At 36.3% G+C, this 25,992-nt stretch overlaps 1 protein-coding gene across 2 annotated transcripts in view; it reads left to right on the top strand.

The window, feature by feature from the left end:
* Positions 1-25,992, top strand: part of LOC129533923 (uncharacterized) — a 118,614-nt gene that overhangs the window by 73,877 nt on the left and 18,745 nt on the right. For both annotated transcript variants that reach the window (XM_063706665.1, XM_063706664.1), the window contains one exon: positions 15,145-15,280. In XM_063706665.1, the coding sequence (XP_063562735.1) occupies positions 15,145-15,197 (53 nt within the window). In that variant the 3' untranslated portion in view covers positions 15,198-15,280. The remainder of the gene's footprint in view (positions 1-15,144; positions 15,281-25,992) is intronic.

Here is a 25,992-nt window from a genome sequence, read left to right on the forward strand (position 1 = left end):
TTGTCTCTAGTTCTGTTTATGTGATGAATTATGTTTATTGATTTGCATATGTTGAACCAACCTTGCATCCGGGAGATGAAGCCAACTTGCTTCTGGTGGAAAAGCTTTTTGATGTGCTGCTGGATTCAATTTGCCAATATTTTATTGAGGATTTTTGCATTGATGTTCATCAAATATATTGGCCTGAAGTTTTCTTTTTTTGTTGTGTCTCTGCTAGGTTTTGGTATTGGGATGATGTTGGCCTCCTAGAATAAGTTAGGGAGGAGTCCCTCCTTTTCAGTGTTTTGAAATAGTTTCAGTAGAAATGGGACCAGCTCTTCTTCATTCCTCTGGTAGAATTCAGCTGTGAATCTGTCTGGTCCTGGGCTTTTTGTGGTTGGTAGGCTACTTATTACTGGCTCAATTTCAGAACTTGTTATTGGTCTATTCAGGGATTCAATTTCTTCCTGGTTCAATCTTGGGAGGGTGTATGCGTCCCAGAATTTATCTGTTTCTTCTATTTTTTTTAGTTTATGTGCATACAATTCTTTAATAATTTTTGTGGTGGACATTTTTATTCTTTGCTGGCCAATTTATTGATAATAACCCTCAGAATTTAATTAATGCATATATAAACATAGGAGGCATATTTGATACAACACTTGGTTAGCATTGATTTACATAGACATCTGAATAAGTCAAAAATCTGTTATGATGGCAAGAGCACTGAGCTGAATCTCCTTGACACATGTGACCTGGTCATGCTGGAATTGTTTGAAATGTCTCTTCAGTTCCAGCCTAACTCTTCCCAGTGAAATTGTCTTTGTGACTTCTCAATTTCATCCTTCTGGATGTTTATATCTAATAACATAGATGGTTGTTTACTTACTTCAGTTAAAATTATTTCAAAATATTTCAAAAGAGCAAGTATTTATTTTATTTCCAAGACAGATTATGGAGTACATAATATTGGCTTTATTTCAATATATATATTATGTTCACAAAAAAATCCACCAATGTTACATACAAAATTGCCCTAATATCTAAATTACAAGTCATTGAGAGTGGAGAATACATATTTTTTATTGTGATCATCCTTTGACTAGAATGTAGAGAATCAATAAATATTGGTTATGAATGAATATCACACTTACATTGTAGAAAATTAACATAATTAACAAAGGTGTCAAGAAAATCTCGTACCTTTAAATCTAACTTTCACACCATTTCAAATCAACCTGCCATCATTAATAAACTCTTTACTTTTTCTTTGTCAACATTCTTGTTGATGCAGTAAACCTTGTTTGCTTCAAAGCCTCAATCAAGACTGACCTCCTTGATTAAATACTTTCTGAATTAGCTCATCCTTTGGAATGAGTTTCTGCTATATTATCAAGCCTTGGATTAATGTTGTTTGGGAATGCTATTGTGATGTATGTTTGTTGTTCCAACTACACTATGGACCTTCAAAGACTGAGGCAGAAATAGAGACATTAGAGAAACTGGAAGAGCAATTTATTTCCTGAGGCATACTCTCTAAAAGTAGCATTCTTTCAACCATTTTTTTTCCAAGTGGAGATGTTCAACTTGCAGTTATTAACACATTATGAAAAGAAACATTACAATGGTGAAACACTAAACGACACCTTCAAGCTGTGCCTCTTTTTCTATGTTTTTGTTTCTCAGTGAGCAGATAGTACCAGCCATGGCCTGTCTGGATCTTTCCCTGAGTTTCTTCCGCAGATGTAAGAACTCTCCTGTTTCTTTCTGCCCCATTCAGAACATATAGTGAACACTTCTGTATTTCATAGGCAAGCATGTATTTATATGTTGTCATGTTGTCATGAAATGGACAGAGATGGCATGTAAGATTTTCTGAGAATTATAATTTTGCTGTAAGACTTTAATAAAATCTCTGTTTTAAGGGTAAAACTTGAGAATTATGGCATAAATCCCAAATTAACAAAATGTTATTTAGGAAACTTCAACACATTGGGTGCACTGTCTATTTCTTTCTTTGGATCCCACTGGCTCCTATTAGCAAAAAATTATATATATAAATTATATATATATTTATAGTTATATAAATAAATTATATATTATATAAAGTTATTTGTATATAAATATATATTATGTATATAAATATTTAATATATAAATATATATTATGTGTATAAATATTTAATATACAAATATATATTATGTATATAAATATTTAATATATAAATATATATATAGAGAGAGAGATAGACACTATATTGTCTTAAAGGTAACATATTTTTATTTTTAAGAATATTCAGGAAAGATTCAAGTTAACATTTCCTTTTGTAACCATTCCTTTATTCCTATGATCTGGGTAAATTTGCCTAGTCTATTTTTCTTTACCCTAGATTTAAAAAATTTAAACAAATCAGGAAATAACCTTGTTTGCTATTCTTCTTGTAAAAGCAGCACTTATTAAAATTTCATTCAGTGTTTGATCCTTTACTCCCCCAAAGCTTAGATAATGTCCAAAAAATCTACTGCAAGTCAATAGGACTGTTTCGATACATGCTTCATTATCGCAGCTTTTGCTGCATCCTTGATTGAAGGTCATGCTCTGCTAGATGCATGGCAACACCACCAGTCTACTTCACATCAGATCTGCTTCCTGAGGTTTGCAGAATAGCCCAAAAAAAGTCATTCAACTTCTGAGGAACCACATTGGAATTTTGGCTGGCCGATAGGATTGGTGTTTTTATGTCTTTGCTGTAATTTTGGTAGGTTATTTAAACCATGCCATTAGATGGGTTCCTGAAATAAACTAGTCTGGATGGAAATAAATACTGGGGAATATTCACTTTAAAAGAGATGAGCGTTTTGACGCTCTGAAGTCTTACTGTGGTAGAAAATAACTCTTTTCATGCCACCAGAGGCAAAATTGCTGATTAATGGAGAAATGCAGTTAGCTAGAAAAAAAATCTTTACTGACACTATAAAAAACAGTATTTTATGCTGTATCTCTGAACAACACAACAAACTTTTCTTTAAATCATCTGCTTTAGTCTGGCATCTTAAAATGGAGATGTAATTATTTTCACGATCGATTAGTTTTTTACAATTGCCATAAATGGTAAAAAGAAGAGTAAAAATAAATCCATAAAATTCCCTTCCCTGACAAATGGTTTATCAGTCATAAGAAAAACTGCACCTCTTCATATCCTTCAAATTAATTGTTTTATTGATAAAATAAGAACTGTTTAAAAATGCTTAATCAATGCAAATATGGCATAATTATTGTGTCTGGGAAGTTTTTTGTTTTAATTAGAAAAAAATAATATTTTAAAAATGCACTTAACCTATTCATTGTATCTTGGGATATTTGTGAAAAGAAGTGCAGTGATCTAGAAAGTAGAAGGATGGTTACCAGAGGCTGAGAAGGGGCTGGGGGACAGGGAATGGTGTGGATGGATTAAAAAAATAGTTGAAAGAATGAATAATACCTAGTATTTGATAGCACAACAGAGGGACTATAGTCAAAGTAATTTAACCGTACATTTTAAAATAACTAATGATTGTAACTGGATTGCTTGTAACACAAGGGATAAATGCTTGAGGGATAGATGCTCTATTTTCCTTGATGTAATCACTACACATTTCATGCCTGCATCAAAATATCTCACATACCCTGTAAAAATATACACATACTATGTACCCACAAAAATTAAAAATTAAAAAAAGTAGTGCACTGACAGTTTATAGAGGGAGGAAGTTGCTTTGAAAAATATCAAGATACTTTTTAAAACAGTTTTCTTCTTGATATTATTTCTCCATTTTCTGTTGCCCATTTTTGCTGCCAAATTCTATATCTGCTCCCTATTAAGAGAATTTACTCACTTCCATAAGCATGTGGTAAATTGATATTGTAACACCCAGAAAGAAGCTCTAAGCTTTTTAGGGGTTTTACATGTGTGACGGAAGAATACCCCCAAAAAAAGACTCATTGAAGGGCCGGCTGCATAATTTGTAGGCCCACTGAAAAACAAAAATGGAGTCCATTAAAAAATGAAGAATTTCAAGGTGGTAACAGGAGAGGATGAAATCAAGCATGGAGCCTTTCTAAGCGAGGGGTCATTTGTGGTTGCACAGGTCAAGGCCTATGAGGTTGGCCCTGGCTGCTTCTGGGAGCCTCTTAACTATTCTCTTCCCTGTTTTTAAAATTATTTAAATGAGGATCATCTGTTCTTTTATTTGCCATAGACTTTGAGCAGCTCTTTTTCCCCTCTCTTTAATATTTTGGATCCTTATTTTTGCCTTTCTGTCAATTTTTGATTCATGCCCTTGCTTTAAAATGCTCAGTGATATCTTTCTTGACAACTAGCTCCAAAACATCTTTCAATTTAACCACCTCCTTGATTTTCCTTCTCCTTCTCTTCCCTCCAATTCTAGCTTGCATGATCTGGTTCCAGTACCCTGATTTATGCCCTTATCCAACACTCTTCATTGACCCAGGTTTGTTAAATGCTCTGTGGGCCCCTGGAATGAGTCAGTAACTCACATATCTTGAGACTAGATAGCGGTGTCTTGACCACTAGGATTCCATTACCTTTGTGTTCTTCTTCCTCTGCCGTCAGATTTTGGAAAGATCTAAAAACAAAGTATGCATTTATTATTTTTGGGTGTGGTTTGTTTTTAGATTTATGACCTCATTTCTACCTTTGTGAACAGGACTAGACAATAACTTAAAAGAGACTAAGGCCCTCTTTCATCATTATTGGAAACTCTTAATAAAACCTTAAGCCTTTTACTTCCTTTTTTTTTTTTTTAAACTCCTGGGTCCCATCTGGATCCTTCTAACTCTGAAGATCAACGGATAACGTTCAAGAAGGAGGAGGACAGCTTAACAGAAAGAAGAGGAAAAGGAAATTTTAAAAAGGTAACTTTGAAACTAGGGTACTTTTGAGAACAAATGGTTCAGGCTCTAGGGCACACGACCTAAACAAGCAAAGCCAAGGAACCAAAGAACATATGAAGATTTTTTTTTAAATACAAATCCTTCTAACAGATATGTCTTATCCTCCTGACATTAGTGCAAGAAACTGAGCCAAGGGTAGGAATGAAGTTATCATATCTCCTCCTGGACTATCTGTTTCTAATAATAGTTCTACAGTTCTAAAGCAGCTTCTTAATTTCTCTTAATCACCTAATAAGGTAACAGGGGAAGCAATAGTCACTTCTTATTATTGAGGAAACTGAGGCTCATGTGGCTAAGCTGATATTTCCAAGGTCACAAAGTAACATAAAAATTTAATGAGAACTCAGAATTCTCAAATGCCTAATAAGGAGTCTTGTCATATCTTCTTGCTAGTATCAAGATATTTGTCACTGTTGTCACTGTTTTTGCCAATTTCCATGTTATTTCTAGATTCACCATCACTTAGGTCTTCAACTTCCTTTACTGTTTTTCTTCTTTCCCTATTCATCATTCTTATGTATGACAATTCTTTAGTTTATGCCAGTGTAATTTTGTTGATAGACTGTTTTTTCAAGTATTTGAAGCTAGTTCTTTGATATGTATTATTTCAGTAATGAGGTAAGATAGCACGCTAAAAATTACTACAATTTTTAGCTTAACCAGTAACTTATAGTTTCCATATGTCACTGGGTGTCATTTATAATCTCTCAAAATTAGACTCAATAGTTATTTATCCTGAGCTATATCGTTAGTTTTAAATATCACCAGGCTTTTAGATGGAGATCTTAAGATTGTACAGTTGCTTAGTTACTGGCTTTTTTCATTGCTTCCCATTTAAGCCAATGACTAAATGAACAATTAGGACTTGGGTTGTGTGAGGAATATGTTTTATTTGGCATGGACCCTAATGATCAGATAATGAACAGCTTCATTCCTATCAAGAGGATATTCTAAAGGATGGTTTCATTTCTTAATGCTGACCCTCACTCTGAGAAGCAGGCTGCTCTAATCATGATAGTTAATGACCAATAAGTGGCCATTTGTCACATTTTCATTCTTTATTCCAGGCCTCAGCCAACCTCTAACATAAAGGATTCAGACTATGATAAAATGCTTTAACAGGTAATGATGAGAGAGCTGATGAGAATTTTTAGGGCAGAGTTCATGCTCCATATGTTCTCTGTAGTAATCATATTGAAAAATAGTAGTTTGGTTCGAGGCACTACACAGTTTGATTCACTGGACATTTATTGACTACCCTGTGTGTAACTCCTAACAGTAGAAAGAGAAATGAATATCAAAGCACAAATCTCTGCCTTTAAAAAGCTTATTCTGTAGTAGGAACTCAGGTTCTTAATAAAAATTTAAATGAAATAGATTAAGACAAGTTTGATTACTAGACTCGTTCACAGAAAATTTTATAAATTCAGAGGAAATCTTAGGAGCCTCCAAAAATTATGAAGGTCTTTAAATGGTTTCTTATGTACCCTGGGCTTGTATGTACTTGACATTGAATATAAACATAACCCAACATTTGAAAAGTTCACAGTTAAATTGTGGAAGTTCATTAACTACATGATTACAGCTGATTTGTTATGTTTAAACTTCCATAATCCATTTACAAGATTTGTCCATTTAAAATTTATAAATTAGCAGTTTTCTCTGCTTCTATTATTCAGGTCATTGCACCTTAGACAAGCTAAGTGTTTAAGTGTTTCCTCTAAAGAAAGCAAACAAAATTCAAATATCTAGCATAGGAAGGTCGAACTACAGAAAGTAATCATTAGTGGTCTAAACAAGAGCTTCTATTATTATTAGACACTAATATTCTATAAATTTTTCTATAAATGATCTATAAATTAAATTACATATTATTAGAGAAAAACATTTTAAGAATGAAGTATTTTAAAATAAAATGTTATGATGTGACTTTCCATTTGGGTGGTATATGTCACATATTGTAGATCTATTCTCGTGAAATATCATTCAAATAAAGTTTAAAAAGAGAATAACTGTATTTCAATGCCTTTGTTATTATAATACTATATGCCAAGGGAATTTCTAATGACCTAAGTGTTATACATTACAATTTCTGTTTAGAATTAAAACATTTACTGAAAAAAGAGTTTACAAGGTTTCATTAATTCAGTTGTAACATATATGGTGATGAGGATGGAAAGATGAAATAGAAATTAGTGAAGCATAAATGAAAATCAAAATTACAGTGAAGAAACTCAAAACATCACTGGTCACCAAATATTAATCTTTTGCAAAGGATTTTGGTAATAAAAAGAGAGAAATAATAGTCTATAGCTTACAAAGACTTTTTGATTCTTTATTTATTTACTTAGTGTCTACTCTGTGTGTCAAACACTGTGAGAGATAAAATATCACCTCCAAGAAGTATAAAATCCAGTAGCAGGACTCAAATTTCAACATAAATAATTGCAATGTTTGGTAGAACATAAAAGGTTCATAACTGAGTTACAGAAAAAATCATATGAATGTTGAAACGTGGGGAATATTATTCACGACTGGTGAGGTGGGGAGTGAGTTGACTCAGCAAAGAGTCCACAGATCAAGTGGCATTATACCGGGATGGTGTTTTTTCAGGATGAAATAAGTCAAATGTTGAGGAATGAAGAGCACAGCAAAAGCCCTGCTTGACAGAGGCACTGAGGAAGTGAAGAAAAACAGGAATTGAAAAGTTTTGGAAAACATGGGGATGCTTGTGTATGGGAAAGCACTGAATGCTAGGTTAAAGGGCAGTCTCATTTAGTTCTATTCAGCAAATATGTATGAAGCAATTTACTGCATGTGTTGTGCTAAGATCTGTGAATATAAAAACAATCAAGGCAACAATTTCTCAATCCTCAGGAATTCACTTTGTCGATGTCTATGTCACAGAAGTCAGGAGTTGAATAAGCTAGGTGAATTATTGGGTGCTTTTGGTCAGAGGAAATCTGGGTTATAATTTGGAAGCAATAATTTAAAGGTGATGGGTAAAATAAACTGGAATGGAAAAGACTTGGGCAATATACCCTCAAATGTCAGCATTCACAATTTTATTTTATTCGGTTATGAAAAGGACATCTTTTAAAAGAAGAAAAGGAAACATACCAAATCATGTTTACAGGCTGGTGGGGAGAACAAATCTAAGTGGAGTGAGGCTTTTTTTTTTAAATTCAGGAATCTCAAGTTAATGTTATAATTTCATTTAAGTGAAGGTAATTCTGACACAGAGTAGTCACTAGAAAGATTTATTTCTTTAATATGCACAACTGCATGCACTAATGAGGGCAGAGGCATGGCGCCAGATCCTGAAAACACCAGTGTTCCTGCCCTCTCAGGAGATTGTCTCAGCAGCTCAAGATCACAGCAAGAGAAAATAAGTGATACCAAGGATTTGGGTAAGAGGGGTGAGAGTGATGGAGGAGGGGGGAAAAGAGAGAGCTTATGCTAAAATTGAAGAATGAAATAAATCTATGTAAAATTAAAATTCATTCTTAACAGTTTCACAGTTAGGAAATATGACACACTTGAATGCCAAATGATTGCTCTAAAATTCTGCTGCTGAACTATTAAAATGATTTAACTTTTCTCCATATGGTAGGCAGAATTCTAGGATGTCCCATAAGATTCTTGCCCCTGATAAACAAGCTTTGTTTAATCTCTTCTCCTTCAGGGTGGATCAAACCTGTCAATATGAGGATGTCTGTCTTGTGAGTAAATTACATTATGTAGCAAAATGGACTTTTTTCAGATGTAATTTTGATTCCTCTAGTCAGCTGACTTTGAGCCAATCAGAAGGGAGATTATCCTGGGTGAGCCTGACCTAATCAGGTGAACCTTTGAAAAAGGGTCCAGGAATAAGAAATACTCTTTGTTATTGGCTTTGAGGAAGCAAGCCACACTGAGTTATACAGCTGCAAAGAAAGAATATTCCAGTAACCACATTAGCCTGCAGGAGAATCTGGGGCCTCAGATGGGACACAGCTCTGGCTCACACTTTGAGTGCTGCCTTGTCAGATCCTGAGCAATGCACCCTGATAAGCAGAGTTCAGACTTCTGACCTACAGAAACTGTGGGAAAATAAATGACTGTTTTAAGTTGCTAAGCTTGTGGTAAATTGTTATACTGCAATAAAAAACGTATGCACTCTTTCTTGAATAAATATTCTGAGGGCAGGAAGATAAAAATATATATGAAAATGCTTTTATTAAAAAATGAATGAAAATTCATTGATTAGTCAACCTAAAAGTGTTTAGGCTGGTAGATGTTATTTCCCTACAACTGACTCTTATTCTTAAGAGTTAGGTGTGGTTTAAGATTGAGCAGGCCATCAAATGGCCATGGGCTACTGTGACAGAGAAAAAAAATGCCTCTTTTTATCTCACTTAATTATCATTTAAAAATTATCATTGATTTCCTGAAGAGAGGAAATGAGCTATTTTTGGCAGACTTGGACTTGGATTTGATCACAAAATTTATCATTTAACTGTCCTTTTTGAGGTACAACTCTATAACTTATACTGTCCTTTTGTTTCTGTCTCTAAAGTATTTTCTTGGCATTGCACTGAAGAATGTGATGAAGAATGGAATCAAGCATTCATGTATCATATAGACAAAGAAATCATAGTCATTAGTTTGGGGCAAGTGTAATATTTGTGGAGGAATGAGGTCCACTTGCTTTCTCTCAACTTTCTTTCTTGATTCCGGAAATAATAAAAATTGATTTTTGAAAAGAATGAGGAAATGAACAGAAACACTGTAATCAGAATAAAGCTCCAGAGTTATGCTAAAAACCAACTTGGCAATCTTAGGAATTAGTGGAAAAGAAAGTTGTTCTTTATCAGTAAAACAGCATATGGAACAAGGGTATAAGAAGTGGTTCAATGTAACATTAGAAAGGTTTATTTGTCTCAAAAACGTGTCATCAGGAGGATTGTGTTTGAAAAGTGGTTCGCTTTATCCCTCGCTTCAGCAGGCTGGACGTGAAGACTAGTGCCTCATTTTATCTGTAAGGTGTGGAAAACAGAAAGGAGCAGAATCACAGAAAATCTGCATTAGGGGCTGAGAAGAGAGAGAAGGACTCAAATGAGGAGGGCAGGGTAGTAAGAAGAAGGGAAAGAAACAAAGAGGGAGCAAGAAAGAAGAAATCTCCCAATGTCCTTCCTTAGTGACAGATTTTGTATCATTTACTGAAGAGAAAAGCTGAAGAACAGTTTGGCATTATTCTCTGGACTCTATTTGTGTATTTGATCTTAAAATTTTAGAACTTTTGATAATGGACTATGTTTTTAATTCTTTCAAACATTTAGAGTTTAAACAGATGTAAAGGTATACCTTTCTTTTAATTAGTATTCTAAAAGCCTCAAAAATGTGTAAGTCAACACATGGGATTTCCAGCATTCTTATTATTAAACTACAGAAAATTGCAGGTATACGTATATCTATAGATATTGAAGTATACTGCAGCATTTTCTAATAAATTCTGATAAATAGTGGATATTTTATCATATTTAACAAGGTCATAAGAGTTCAGTAATCATCCTCTTTACACTGATACTTATCTGTTTACCCATCTCAGTTCATTTGTGTTGCTATAATAGAATATCTGAGATTGGGTAGTTCAAAAACAGAAATTTATTTTTATTTCAATAGGTTTTTGGGTAATAGGTGTTATTTGGTTACATGGATAAGTTCTTTAGTGGTGATTTCTGAGGTTTTGGTGCACCCATCACCCGAGCAGTGTACACTGTACACAATTGTAGTCTTTTATCCCTTGTCACCCCCCACCCTTTCCCCAGAGTCCCCAGAGTCCAATATATCATTCTTATCTCTTTATGTCCTCATAGCTTACCTTCCACATATGAGTGAGAACATACAATTAAAAACAGAAATTTATTTCTCATAGTTCTGGAGGTTAGGAGCCCAAGATAAGGGTGCCAACAGTTTTGTTATCTGGAGAAGGCTGCTCTCTGTTCCAAGATGATGTCTTGAACAGTGAGTCCTTTGGAGGGAAGGAAGGCTGTGTCCTTACATGGCAGAAGGTCAAAGGGCAAAAAGGCCTAACACTGCATGGAACTTTTTAAAAAGCTTTTTAATTCCATTCATGAGAGAGGAGCCCTCATGATGTAAGTAATCACTTCTTGAAGACCACACTTCTTAATATTTACATTGGCAGCATATAAAACTTAGAGGGAATGTATTCAAACCATAGCAATGTCCCACACTCAAATCATCCTAAAATTTCAAGGCCTATCCTCTGAGTTCAATATCTGGTCCATTTGTGGTAGACTACCCACCAGCACCATATAGGGGAAAGTGACACTAGACTTCTTTGGGACTGTTAAAGCTGAAGTTACCTTCTCATTTTCTCATAGGAGGGAGTAGAAAAATTCCCACCCTATCCTCACAGCTGCCTAAGTGAATAACCACTCAATCAAAAATGGAATCTGGAGTAAAGAAGTTGTGAAACAAAGCAAACAGAAAGGCTTTGCACCAATCCCATTACCCAAAAGTGAGGGATTTTCTTCCTTCTCTTCTTCTGCAATGTTCCTTCATGAATAATGTTTAGTTCAGTATTATTCATCCTTATAGAAAACTAGTGTTCACAGGTAATTTTACTGGAATTATGGCAGGTTAGGGTGCAAAATATACACATATTATAGAGGTACACATTTTCATATTCATCAGCTTTACTCATTTTAAAGCTTTTGATTCTCTTCATTGCCCTTCCTGCTATAACTCGAAGTGGATCAGCTGTGAACTTTGGGTCATTCTAAATTTTATTGATTATCCCATTCTACCCAACCAAAAGCCAAAAGTATTTCTACCACATTACTTTGTCTTGAAGGTACAGAGTTCTTTCTCTTGGATAGCTATTGTTTTTACATCAAAAAGTATTCTCCTTTAAGTATCTGAATGCTAATGTGTGTATGTATTCTGTACAGACATGCAGATACAAATGGTTCAATACAGCAAGATCCATAATAACAAGGGTACTGGGTTCTATAGGAGACTAAAGATGAAGTAGTTCACTGAACTTGAAGGTAAAAGCCTATCCTAGGCCTCTGACCATAGAAAGTTCATCATAACTTGTTTGTCTGTGCTCTTAAAAATTTCTTCATCCCTTGTCTAAACTGGTTTTCTGTATCAACCCTTCCTCTAAAATCTTAATGAGTGACTTCTTATTAAAAAAAGTCAGTTCCACATGTGTATTAGTCCATTCTCACACTGCTATAAAGAACTGAGACTGGGTAATTTATGAAGAAAAGAAGTTTAATCGACTCACAGTTCTACAGGCTGTACAGGAAGCATGACTCAGAGATCTCAAGAAACTTAAAATCATGGCAGAAGGGTGAAGGGGAAGCAAGCAGATCTTCATATAGTGGCAGGAGTGAGTGAGAGAAGGAAGAAGTGCTACACACTTTCAAACAACCAGATCTTGTGAGAACTCACTGTTGTGAGAACAGCAAGGAGGAAATCCACCCCCATGATTCAATCACCTCCCACCAGTTGCCCCCCCTCTCCAAACACTGAGAATTACAATTTGACATGAGATTTGGGTGGGGACACAGAGCCAAACCATATCACTGGCTCCTCCCAAATCTCATATCTTTCTCACATTTCAAAAGACAGTCATGCCTTCTCAACAGTTCCCCCAAATCTTACCTGATTCCAGCATTAACTCAAAAGTCCAAATCCAAAGTCTCATCTGAGACAAAGCTAGTCCCTTCTGCCTATGAGCCTGTAAAATAAAAAGTTAGTTACTTCCAAGATACAGTGGGGGTACAGGCATTGGGTAAATACTCCTGTTCCAAATGGGAGAAGTTGGCCAAAACAAAGGGGCTTGGACCCTGTGGAAATCCAAAACCCAGCAGGTCAGTCCTTAAGTCTTAAATCTCTTTTGACTTCAGGTATTACATCCAGGCCTCACAGGGCCTTGGGCAGCTCTGCCCTTGTGGCTCTGCAGTGTACAGCCCCCATGGCTGCTTTCACGGGCTGGCATTGAGCACCTGCGGCTTTTCCAGGTACATGATGCAAGCTAGCAGTCAATCTACCATCTCTGGGGTCTGGAGAAATTGGCCCTCTTCTCACAGCTCCACTAGGCAGTGTCCCAGTGGGGACTCTGTGTGGGGCCCCAACACCAACATTTCCTCTCTGCACTGCACTAGTAGATGTTCTTCATGATGCCTCTACCCCTGCAGCGTATTTCTTCCTGGACATCCAGGCATTACTATACATCCTTTGAAATCTAGATGGAAACTCCCAAACCTCAACTCTTGCTTTCTGCGTACCTGTAGGCCCAACACCACATGAAAGCCACCAAAGCTTGGGGCTTGCTCCCTCTGAAGCAATGTCCTGAGCTGTACCTTGGCCCCATTTAGCCATGGCTGGAACTGGAATGGCTGGGATGCAGGATGCCATGTCCCAAGGTTGCACACAGCAGAAGGGCCCTGGCCCTGGCATGTGAAACCATTTTTCCCTCCTAGGTCTCCAGGCCTGTGATGGAAGGGGCTGCCACTAGGGCCCTGAAGGCACTTTCCTCATTGTCTTGGCTATTAACATTTGGCTCTACTTATGCAAGTTTCTGCAGCCTTGAATTCCTCTCCAGAAAATGGGTTTTTCTTTTCTACTGAATGATCAGGCTGCACATTTTCCAAACTTGTATGCTTTACTTCCCTTTTAAATATAAGTTTTAGTTTCAGGTCATTTCTTTGTTTATTCAAATGAACATAGGCTTTTAGAAGTAGCCAGGCCATATCTTGAATGCTTTGCTCCTTAGAAATTTCTTCCAATTGACACCCTAAATCGTCTCTCTCAAGTTCAAATTTCCACACATCTCTAGAGCAGGGACACAGTCTCTTTGCTAAGGCAGAGCAGGAGTAATCCCTACTTCAGTTCTTAATAAGTTCCTCAGCTCCATCTGAGACCACCTCAGCCTGAACTTCATTGTCCATATCACTATCAGCATTTTGGTTGCAGCAATTTAACAAGTCCTCAGGAAGTTTCAAACTTTCCCTTATCTACCTGTCTTCTGAGCCCTTCAAACTGTTCAAACCTCTGAGTTACCCTGTTCCAAAGCTGCTTCCACATTTTCAGGTATCTTTAGAGCAATGCCCCACTTATTTGGTACAATTTTCTGTATTAGTTCATTTTCACACTGTTATAAAGGACTACCTGAGACTGGGTGATTTATGAAGAAAAGCGGTTTAATTGACTCACAGTTCTGCAGGCTTTACATGAAGCATTGCTGGGAGGCCTCAGGAAACTTACAATTATGGTGGAAGGGCAAAGAGAAAGCAAGCACGTCTTCACATGGCAGAGTGGGAGAGATAGAGAAAGTGAAGGGGGAAGTGCTACACACTTTCAAACAACCAGATATCATGAGAACAGCAAAGGGGAAATCTGACTCCATGATCTAATCACCTCCCACAAGGTTCCTCCTCCAGCAGTGGGAACTAAAATTTGATATGAGATTTGGGCGGGGACACAGAGCCAAACTACATCACCTTGCCTCAACTATCCCTCTACTCTCTGTCCCTACCCATTTGCTTCACCATGTAAAAATACTGACTATTAGATCACAGACTTTCAGGAAATCACTATTTAGGCATATATTTCTAAGACATCCCCTCTTTACAGAGGAACACCAGATAGGGTACTGATGTGTTCTGACTGTGTCCCCACCCAAATCTTATCTTGAATTGTAGCTCCCATAATTCTCATGTGTCACAGGATGGACCCAGTGGGAGGTAATTGAATCATGGGGTGGGTCTTTCCATGTTGTTTTTGAGATGGTGAATAAATCTCATGAGATCTGATAGTTTTATATAGGGCAGTTCACCTACACAAGCTCACTTGCCTGCCACCATGTAAGGCATGACTTTGCTCCTCATTTGCCTTCAGCCATGATTGTGAGACCTCTCCAGCCATGTGGAACTGTGAGTCAATTAAACATCTTTCCTTTATAAAGTACCCAGTCTTAGGTATGTCTTTATTAGCAGCATGAGAACAGACGAATACAGGTACAAACACACCTGTAACTACTACTGTTTCATTATTCAGACTCCAGTCATATTTGTTATTTTATTAAAAATATTTTTGAAAGGGGAAAAAGGATTTACCACATTATTGGTGAGACAATATTAATCTGGGATTTTGAACTGTGTCAGGGTTTCTTAAAGCTGATGTTCTTTTTTATAGTTCCATCAAGTTGGTTGAAGATGTGGAGTGAAAGATTATTAAAATATTCATAATCAAAGCTTGGAGAGATAATGGAAATATTTGAGGACAAAATTAAGATTTCAAGAAGATGAATGATGGCTAGAAACAATCAAATGTAAGTATAATGAAAATATAAGTAAATACTGAACTTGAGTTCAAAAAGTCAACTGTGGAAATACAGGTTAGGGCAACATCTGACATTATAGTGAGTGTTTAATATTAATCAATAAAGCAAAACAAGAAGCAGTAAAAGCTATAGTGTTACATTTTGGCCAACAATGTGATGTGTTTTCTAACATAGCTAATGCGCTCTTATCCTGTATAATCTTATTAAGAGAATAAAGCATTATATATAAATATAGGTGTAGTCATATAAATAATAGTCATTATTTAACTGAGTTGATATGAGTGTTAAGTGAAGCATAGGAGGCCACACATATAATAATTAAATTAGTTAGTATATGGCACTTAATAAATATTTTTTAATTAAACCCTTGTTTTAAAAATTGGAAATAACAATTGCAATATATAAAATAAATTAATGTCAGAGATATATGGAACTCCTAAAGAAGTAAGAATAATAATAGTAACAATAACAATATTACTGGTATACTTGTGTAGCAAATTACAGCTTACACTATATGTATTATCTATCTATCTAGCTATCCATCTATATTAGTCTGTTTTCACATTGCTATAAAGAACTACCTGAGACAGTAATTTATAAAGAAAAGAGATTAAATTTACTCACAGTTCCACAGGCTGTACAGGAGGCATGGCTGGGAAGCCTCAGGAAACTCAGGAAACTTAACAATCATGGCAGAAGGACGAAGGGGAAGCAAAGACATCTTCACATGGCAGAGTGGGAGAGAGAGAGTGAAGGGGGAAGTGCTACACACTTTCAAACAACCAGATCTCATGAGTACTCACTCACTATTATGAGAACAGCAAGGGGGATATTCACCCCCATGATCCGATCAACACCCACCAGATCCCTCCCTCGACATTGGGAATTACAATTCAACATGAGATTTGGGTGGTGACATAGAACCATACCATATCACTATCTATCTATTGATTTGCATACTTAATTTTAATCAGGTCCTCATAACCCCATAAGTAATACAGGAATTATTTCATTCTGTAAGTGTAAATGTAAACTCAGAGAGACAAAATGATTTATTTTGACTTCATGTCTAGTGGTTATCAAGGACCCAAATGTGTTTTTCTAGGAGCATTGTTCTGGATGAATCAAAGCAGCATCCAGATAAGAAGTGGACTGATTTGATATTCTGTGTTGAATGTATGTATGTTTTAGTGGGGATGTATACTATACAATGTAAAATAATATGTTAGAGTATGTCATATTTATATAAATAATTTATATAAATAATACAGCATAATGTAATAAAGTTAGAGATTTGGTTAGACTTAATTTTATTTATTCTGAGAGGAATATTGAAAAGCTAAAATTAATCAAAACTAAGTATAGAAAGTATGCTAACATTCTAAAAACCATGTTCAAAGAAAAATTACCTGTAATAAATAGATAAATGCTTTATTAAAGAGCAAGCTCTGATGGCATAGAGGCCATTTTTGTTTTATTCAAAAATGGTTCTTGCTACAGGATAGAAGTTGAATAGTTATTTGCTTAATGAATTAATTTATGAATGAATGAATGTTTAGACATATGTCTGTCAGTATTTATTTGAAGAAAGACATTTGATTTATTTCAAAAGGCAATAGTAGAAATCAGAACTGGATGTTACATTGAGACAAATTTAGCTATATTAATATGAGGAAAAAATGTCCCATGGTAAGTGCTTTTTTGAGGCTTCTTGAGTATTTGGGATTATTCCACTGCAAGAAGCATCTTTTGCCATGCAAAATCTCTAATTAAGTCCCAGCTATTTATCTTTGTTTTTATTGCATTTGCTTTTGGGTTCTTGGTCATGAAATCCTTGCCTAAGCCAATACCTAGGAGGGCTTATCCAGTGTTATTTTCTAGAATTTTTATAGTTTCAGGTCTTAAATTTAAGTCCTTCTTCCATCTTGAGTTGATTTTTGTATTAGGTGAGAGATGAGGATCGAGTTTCACTCTCCTACATGTGGCTTGCCAGTTATCCCAGCGCCATTTGTTGAACAGGGTGTCCTTTCCCCACTTTATGTTTTTTTTTGCTTTGTTGAGGATAAGTTGGCTGTAATTATTTGGGTTTATTTCTGGGTTCTCTATTCTGTTCCGTTGGTCTATGTGCCTGTTTTATATCAGTAGCATGCTGTTTTGGTGACTATGGCCTTATAATATAGTTTGAAATAAGGTGATGTGATGCCACCAGATTTGTTCTTTTTGCTTAGTCTTCCATTGGCTATGAGAGCTCTTTTTTGGGTGCATATGAATTTTAGGATTGTTTTTTCTAGTTCTGTGAAGAATGATGGTGGTATTTTGATGGGAATTGCATTGAATTTGTAGATTGCTTTTGGCAATATGCTCATTTTCACAATATTGATTTTACCCATCCATGAGCATGAGATGTGTTTCCATTTGTTTGTGTTGTCTGTGATTTCTTGTAGCAGTGTTTTGTAGTTTTCCTTGTAGAGGTGTTTCACCTCTTTGGTTAGGTATATTCCTAAGTTGTGTTTTTTCAGCTATTGTAAAATGGGTTGGGTTGTTGACTTGATTCTCAGCTTGGTCACTGGTGGTGTATAGAAGAGCTACTAATTTGCATACATTAATTTTGTATCCAGAAACTTTGTTGTATTCTACAGTCAGCAGAGTGAACAGACAGCCCACAGAGTGGGAGAAAATCTTCACAATCTATATATCTGACAAAGGACTAATATCCAGAATCTACACAAACTCAAACAAATTAGCAAGAAAAAACAAACAACCCCATCAAAAAGTGTGCTAAGAACATGAATACACAATTCTCAAAAGAAGATATACAAATGGCCAACAAACATATAAAGAAATGCATCATCACGAGTGATCAGGGAACTGCAAATGAAAACCACAATGTAATCCAACCTTACAGCTGCAAGAATAGCCATCATCAAAAAATACAAAAATAGCAGATGTTGGCATGGATGTGGTGAACAGGGAACACTTCTACACTGCTGGTGGGAATGTAAACTAGTACAACCACTATGGAAAACAGTGTGGAAAGCCCTTAAAGAGCTAAAATTAGAACTACCATTTGATCCTGCAATCCTGCTACTGGCTATCTATGCAGAGGAAAAGTCATTATACGAAAAAGGTACTTGCACATGCCTGTTTATAGTAGCACGATTCACAGTTGCAAAAACGTGGAACCAACCCAAATGCCCATCAATCAACGAATGGATAAAGAAACTGTGGTATACATATGTAATGGAATACTACTCAGCCATAAAAAGAATGCATTAATGGCATTCACAGTGACCTGGATGAGACTGGAGAGTATTATTCTAAGTGAAGTAACTCAGGAATGGAAAAGCAAACATTGTATTTTCTCACTCATAAGTGGGAGCTAAGCTATAAGGATTCAAAAGCATGAGAATGACACAATGGACTTTGAGGATCAGGGGGAAAAGGCGGGAAGGATGTGAGGGACAAAAGGCTACAAATTGGATGTAATGTATACTGCTTGGGTGGTGGGTGCACCAAAATTTCACAAATCACCACTAAAGAATTTACTTATGTAACCAACCACCACCTGTTCCCCTATAACCTATGGAAATAAAAATAAAAATAAATATTTTTTTAAAAAAGAAGAGTCTTGTATAAAGTTATGTATTTCAATTTAATTATCAAAAGCTGTTTAGCTAATAGCAGAATACTTTACAGGTAAAATATATGCCATAGACATCTGATATTATTCCGTGAAAAATTGGATGATTACCAATATTCTTAAAATAATTTCCATGACTTGAAGTAAAAACCTAAACAATGGATTCTGTTCTTGAGCTGAAATACAGTATATGCTACTTCAGGAATAGGGAAGAGTTGACTAGAATTAGAAATTAGTGAGCATAGGTAATTCTAAAAAATCTCTGGATTAAAAAAATACCATATTATTTATTATGTAGGCATGATTTTTTTTTAATGTCAACTAAGCAAAAGGAAAAAAGATCCATACGAAGATGCAAGCTTCAGATTTGGATCAGAGAGTAACAGTAATGATGGATAACATGCATAGTAGACTCTGCTTTCTGGGAGAAAAAATGTTTTGATGACATACCAATAGTTGTTGAACTTCATTTTCACATTTTTCTTGTTTGTGGGTAAAACCATTGAAGTCTTGAATATATCTGGAATTTGTGTATGGAATAATCTTAGTGGAGCCTAATTCCATCTTTCACAAAACTAAATTCAGCAAATAGCAACATGCCTTAGAAATTGAAGGGATAGTCAATTCCAAATGTGTTCCCTGGGTAGTCACCAAAGGGACACATTTTTTGGCCTGTTTTTTTCTTTGATGATTGGTTTATTTCTTTAAATATATAGCAAACCAAACTGATTTTGTTTAAAGTTAATCTCATTATTCAAATCATTCACTGAGGACAAATCTGTACAATGCAAATTAAACAGTAATGTGAAACTTAAGATAAACAATACTTACACTGACAGATATATAATTTTTAAATTTTTGAACACTCTAAAAAATGTTTTTATTAAATAGCAATAATTTGTGTGTAAAACATGCTGAGAGAGCTAATTTTATGAAGTAATAAAAATTTTTATTTTATTTTTATTTATTGTGGGAATCCTGATGTAATATTTTATTGTGGGATTTATTGTGGGAATCCTGATGTAATTTTTTTTTGGCAGGGTAGAAAAGCTATAGACTTATTTTCCTGGAACATATTACAAAAACTTAGAAATAATTTTTTTGATCGAATGAGTGAAACTCAGGGTTCAAGGCAGTTTAAAGATTTGTGGTGGGTATATTTTATATAATAAATAAAATACCCGCCAAAAAGTATCATATTAAACATAAAATGGGACGAAAACACTTTTGAAAAAAGTCAAGTGAAAGCCTATAGTATTATAGTATATATTTCTCACTAGTATTTACTGAAACTAATGTATTACATAATCATTGCTTCAATATTTATGAGTAGTTGAAGGCTCAGCTTGCCACTGAATGGAGAAATTCTGAACTTTCTATTTAGCACGTTTCAGAAAAAACACATATTTCCCTATTGCTTATTTTGATAGACAAAGAAAGGCTGTCTGAGGCTTTACAGAAGCAACAAAACAAAACTCATAGCTATAATTTCTGGAGAATTGTTGTGTCTTAAGAGAAGAAACAAATAAATGACCCCCTTTCTGGCTAGTTGTATGATAGCATGGTAATCTTTTCAGTAGTTTTTCCATCTAAAGAATGGATATATCACAAATATCATCTTTCTATGCATAGATGAAAATAATTTATAGGATATTTTAGAGTGCTCTGTAAGCACAGGATGTTCTACAAATGCTCAATAATTAAGAGAATGGCTCATTTTAAAATATAAATCAAGTATGCTAGGGGAGGAAGAATTCCAGGAAAGAAACCAGGCAAAATGCCACCACATCAGAGTTCTTGGCAGGTATTTCAGCAGCAGCAAGGCATGGTACTTTCTTTATTATCTCTTCTACGAGGTATGATGGGCTTCATCCATAGGACATGAAGCAGACTCCAGATTACTCTTTAGAGGTCTCAGACCTTGCCCAACGACAAGATCTCTGACTGAAAAGAAGTATTACACATCTAATCAGTGTAAGCTTTGCTGGAACTAGAGTGGTAGTTTTCACAAAGCTTTCGGGTTAGTAGGGAGGGCAGGCAGTTAAATACGTCTTAATGATACCTTGCAAAGAATGGACAGATGGTCAGGAAAGCCATTTTAGCTCATCCTGGTTGGAGGTGGGGTTTATCACGGTATTAGTCCATTTTCGCACTGCTGATAAAGACATACCCAAGACTGGACAATTTACAAAAGAAAGAGGTTTAATGGGACTTACAGTTCCATGTGGCTAGGGAAGACTCACAATCATGGCAGAAGGCAAGGAGGAGCAAGTCACATCTTACAAGAATGGCAGCAAGCAAAAGGCGATCATGGAGGAAAACTGCCCCTTACAATAATCATCAGATCTTGTGAAACTTACTATCGTGAGAACAGCAAGGGAAAGACCTGCCCCTATGATTCAATTACCTCCCACCTGGTCCCTCCCACAACATGTGGGAATTCAAGATGAGATTTGGGTAGGGACATAGCCAAACCATAGAATTCTGCACATGGCCTCTTCCAAATCTCATGTTCTCACATTTCAAAACAAATCATGCCTTCCCAACAGTCCCCCAAAGTCTTAACTCATTTCAGTATTAACTCAAAAGTCCACAGTCCAAAGTCTCATTGAGACAAGGCAAGTCTTTTCTGTCTATGAGCCTGTGAATTAAAAAAAAAAAAAAAGAGCTAATTACTTCCTAGATACAAAGGGGGTATAGGTATTGAGTAAACACAGCTGTTCCAAATGGGAGAAACTGGCCAAAATTAAGGGGCAACAGGCCCCATGCAAGTCCAAAATCCAGTGAGGCAGTCAAATCTTAAAGCTCCAAAATGATCTCCTTTGACTCCGTGTCTCACACTGATGCAAGAGGTGGATTCCCATGGTCTTGGGCAGCTCCACCCCTGTGGCTTTGCAGGGTATAGCCTCCCTCCTGGATGCTTTAACAGGCTCACATTGTCTGTGGCTTTTCCAGGCACATGTTACAAGCTCACAGTGGATCTACCATTGACCTGTCGGTGGTCTGGAGGATGGTGGCCCTCTCCTCACAGCTCCACTAGGTGCTGCCCCAGTAGGGACTCTGTGTGTGGGCTCCAACCCCACATTTCCCTTCTGCACTTCCCTATCAGAAGTTCTCCATGAGGGCCCTGGCCCTGCAGGAAACTTTTGCCTGGGCATCCAGATGTTTCCATACATCTTCTGAAATCTAGGTGGAGGTTCCCAAACCTCAGTTCTTGACTTATGTGCACCCACAGGCTCAGCACCATGTGGAAGCTGCCAAGGCTTGGGGCTCCCATCCTCTGAAGCAACAGCCCAAGTTGTACCTTCATCCCTTTTAGTCACGGCTGGAGTGGCTTGGGCACAGGCACCAAGTCCCTAGACTGCATACAGCAAGGGAACTCTGGGCCCAGCCCAGGAAACCATTTTCTCCTAGACCTCTGGGCCTGTGATGGGAGGGGCTGCCATGAAGACCTCTGACATGCCCTGGAGACTTTCTCCCCATTGTCTTGGGGAATAACATTTGGCTCCTTGTTACTTATGCAAACTTCTGCAGCCAGCTTGAATTTCTTCTGAGAGAATAGGTTTTTCTTTTCTATCACATTGTTAGGCTTCAAATTTTCTGAACTTTCATGCTCTGATTCCCTTATAAAACTGAATGCCTTTAACAGCACCCAAGTCACATATTGAATGCTTTGCTGCTAAGAAATTTCTTCCACCAGATACCCTAAATCATCTCTCTCAAGTTCAAAGTTCCACAAATCTCTAGGATAGGGGCAAAATGCCACCAGTCTGTTTGCTAAACCATAACAAGAGTCACCTTTGTTCCAGTTCCCAACAAGTTCCTTATCTGCATCTGAGACTACCTCAGCCTGGACTGTTATTGTCCATATCACTATCATGCTTTTGGTCAAAGCCATTCAACAAGTCTCTAGGAAGTCCCAAGCTTCCTCACATTTTCCTGTCCTCTTATGAGCCCTCCAAACTGTCTCAACCTCTGCCTGTTATCCAGTTCTAAAGTCACTTCCACATTTTTGGGTATCTTTTCAGCAGCCTCCACTCTACTGGTACCAGCTTACTGTATGAATTCATTTTCATGCTGCTGATAAAGACATACCCAAGACTGGCAATTTACATAAGAAAGAGGTTTAATTGGACTTACAGTTCCACGTGGCTGGGGAAGTCTCACAATCATGGTGGAAGGCAAAGAGGAGCAAGTTACATCTTACATAGATGACAGCAAGCCAAAACTGCTTGTGCAGGAAAACTCCCAATTATAATAACCATCAGATCTCATGAGACTTACTCACTATCATGAGAACAGCATGGGAAAGACTTGCCCCCATGATTCAATTTCCTCCCACCAGGTTCCTCCCACAACATGTGGGAATTCAAGATGAGATTTGGGTGGGGACACAGCCAAACTATATCAGTCAGAAATACCTTTCCAGGGAAATGCTTTATGCCTAGCTCTTGGCTACTGGGTTTAAGTTAGTGCTAGGAAAGGGTCATAATCCCCAAAGAGGAAATATGTGTCCAAAAAATTCCTAATAGGATTATTTCAGAATTTTCATTTATTCTACTTATATCATTTGCTGACTTCTCCATCTAATCTATATTTTATCATGTGTCATTCATCCTTCCTTGCCTCTCAAATTTCAAAGTTGCCTCATTGCCTAATAAACTCCTGAATTTAGCTTCCAAGGTTCTCCACAATCTCATACCAACTCATAAATCTTAAAATTCAATAAAAGGAAAGCACACCTAGACATTGTAGTTTTTTAGCTTTTGTGTATATGAGTTTTGGTCTTCACCTATCTTTGCCAATAAAAATAATTTAAGACATAACTAAAATCCCGTTTTCTTCAATAAGTTCTCTGATTCCACTCCTTGGGAAAAGCACTTACTTTCAAGAACTAAGAGGTTTTTTGTTTGTTTGTTTATAATGTTAATTTGGCCCTTACCTTGAATATATTTCCTGAGAAGATTTCACTGACAGAATATATTTAATGTATAAAATTATTTAAAGAAAATAAGACTGCTTGAAAAATAAGTGAAAAAGTTATTTCATGTGCCACAATTACATTTTGAGCTCATTAGTGTTGATGGTACAAAATTCAAACATATACTTTAACTCTGCTCTGTCTCAAAAATTAACTAGCTCATTTTGAAGAATATAATGTACCTATTTAATAGTATGGAAGTTTTATAACAGTTCTGTTTCAAAAAAGATAAAAGTTATGCTTTATGAAACTATATTTTTCTGTACATTTATTTTTGGCTCCCCAATTAAATTTTAATAAGCCCTGTGAAATAAGGACCTTTCTTCTTACTTCTCTTTCTTCCTCCTCTTTTTCCTTAGCTTTTTCCCTTTTCCTTCCTTCCTTCCTTTCCTTTCCTTCCTTCCTTCCTTCCTTCCTTCCTTCCTTCCTTCCTTCCTTCCTTCCTTCCTTTCCTTCCTCCCTTCCCATGTTTATTCAGTAAATATGTTTAAACTACAGATTCATTTAGGGAGCATTTGGATGCCAGAATAAGGCTGGTTTAAATTAAGGAGTCTAAGGAAAAGAACTACGAGGGCATGTCACGGAACCCAAGGGGAGGAAATACATCTAGATTTCAAGAGGTGCTAGAATTAGAAACTGGAAAATAGTTACTAGTATTAGTCCATTTTCATGCTGCTGATAAAGACATACCTGAAACTGGGCAATTTACTAAAGAAAGAGGTTTAATGGACTCACAATTCCACATGGCTAGGGAGCCCTCACAATCATGGTGGAAGGTGAAAGGCACTTCTTACGTGGCAGCGGAAAGAGAGAGAATGACAGCCAAGCGAAACGGATTTCCCCTTATCAAACCATCAGATCTTGTGAGACTTATTTACTACCATGAGAACAGTATGGGAGAAACTGTCTCCATGATTCAGCTTCCTCCCACCAGGTCCCTCCGACAACACTTGGGAATTATGGGAGTACAATTCAAGTGAGATTTAGGTAGGGACACGAAGCCAAAGACATCATTACTAACATAGCTATTTGATCTCTTTTTTTCTCTTGAGGGAATATAATTCTCTTACATCTGGTGTTCTCTTTGTGTTTCCTCTGTTGTTTTCATTTTCCCTGTAAACCTGTCTTAACTAGCTTTTCAGCATACATGACTCAAACAGGACAGCTATCCCATTCTCTGAGAAACATGACTTTCCTGATTCAGGACCACCACCAAATAAATGACTCCTAGGCTTTGTATCTCACAATTCAAATTCTGCAAAGAAAGAATCTAATCTGCTCAGCCCATGGTTCAGGTCCAAACAAGGGAAGTGAAGGATCATGGTTGTACAAACCTGGCAAGTGAAGCTTCCTCTTCTTGCTAGAATCATTGCCACAGGAGGATAGGCCATCAAATAAGAGAATGGCCCAAACATGCCTGTTACATTTATTATGTATCAAGCACCATAATAGATATTATGAATGGCAAAGGATGCTATTTAGGAAGACAAAACTCAAACTAGAATTAACGAATGAGATTCAAAAAGAAATAATGAGCATAAAAATTGGTAAATTCACCAATAAATTTAAAGTTTTATTGAGACATTAAACAAAAATATGTAATTTGAGGAAAATAAAAGTAACACGAAATATATTTCTTTTATATTATTATTTGTAAGATAATATTGGAGAGTCTAAAGATGATTTGATGAATTTGATTATGAATAAAAATATGTACATTACCTAGCACATGTATATAACTATAATAAATGATTTCTTTGGGAAATTTAAAGACCATTGTGAGGAAAAGATAAGTGATCAGAAAATTACAGTGCATTATACCAAGTTATGTGTAAGGGCAGGTTGTTTATGAGACAATTTGTGAAGCAGCTATCTCCAACATTAGAGTCTGGGAAAGCTTTCTGAAGAGTGTTCCATGTAAGTTGAGACTTGAAGAATGTGTAGGAATTAATCAGAAAAGAGGTGGGGAAAGGACTTCCAGGCAAAGGAACTGCATGTGTAAAAATCCCAGAGATTAGAGGGCCCATGACTGGCTTAGAAAACTTGATGAAGTTCACTAAATCTGAAACACTGAGTGTG

Source organism: Gorilla gorilla, chromosome 4 (assembly GCF_029281585.2).
Source record: "Gorilla gorilla gorilla isolate KB3781 chromosome 4, NHGRI_mGorGor1-v2.1_pri, whole genome shotgun sequence".
NCBI lineage: Eukaryota > Metazoa > Chordata > Mammalia > Primates > Hominidae > Gorilla > Gorilla gorilla.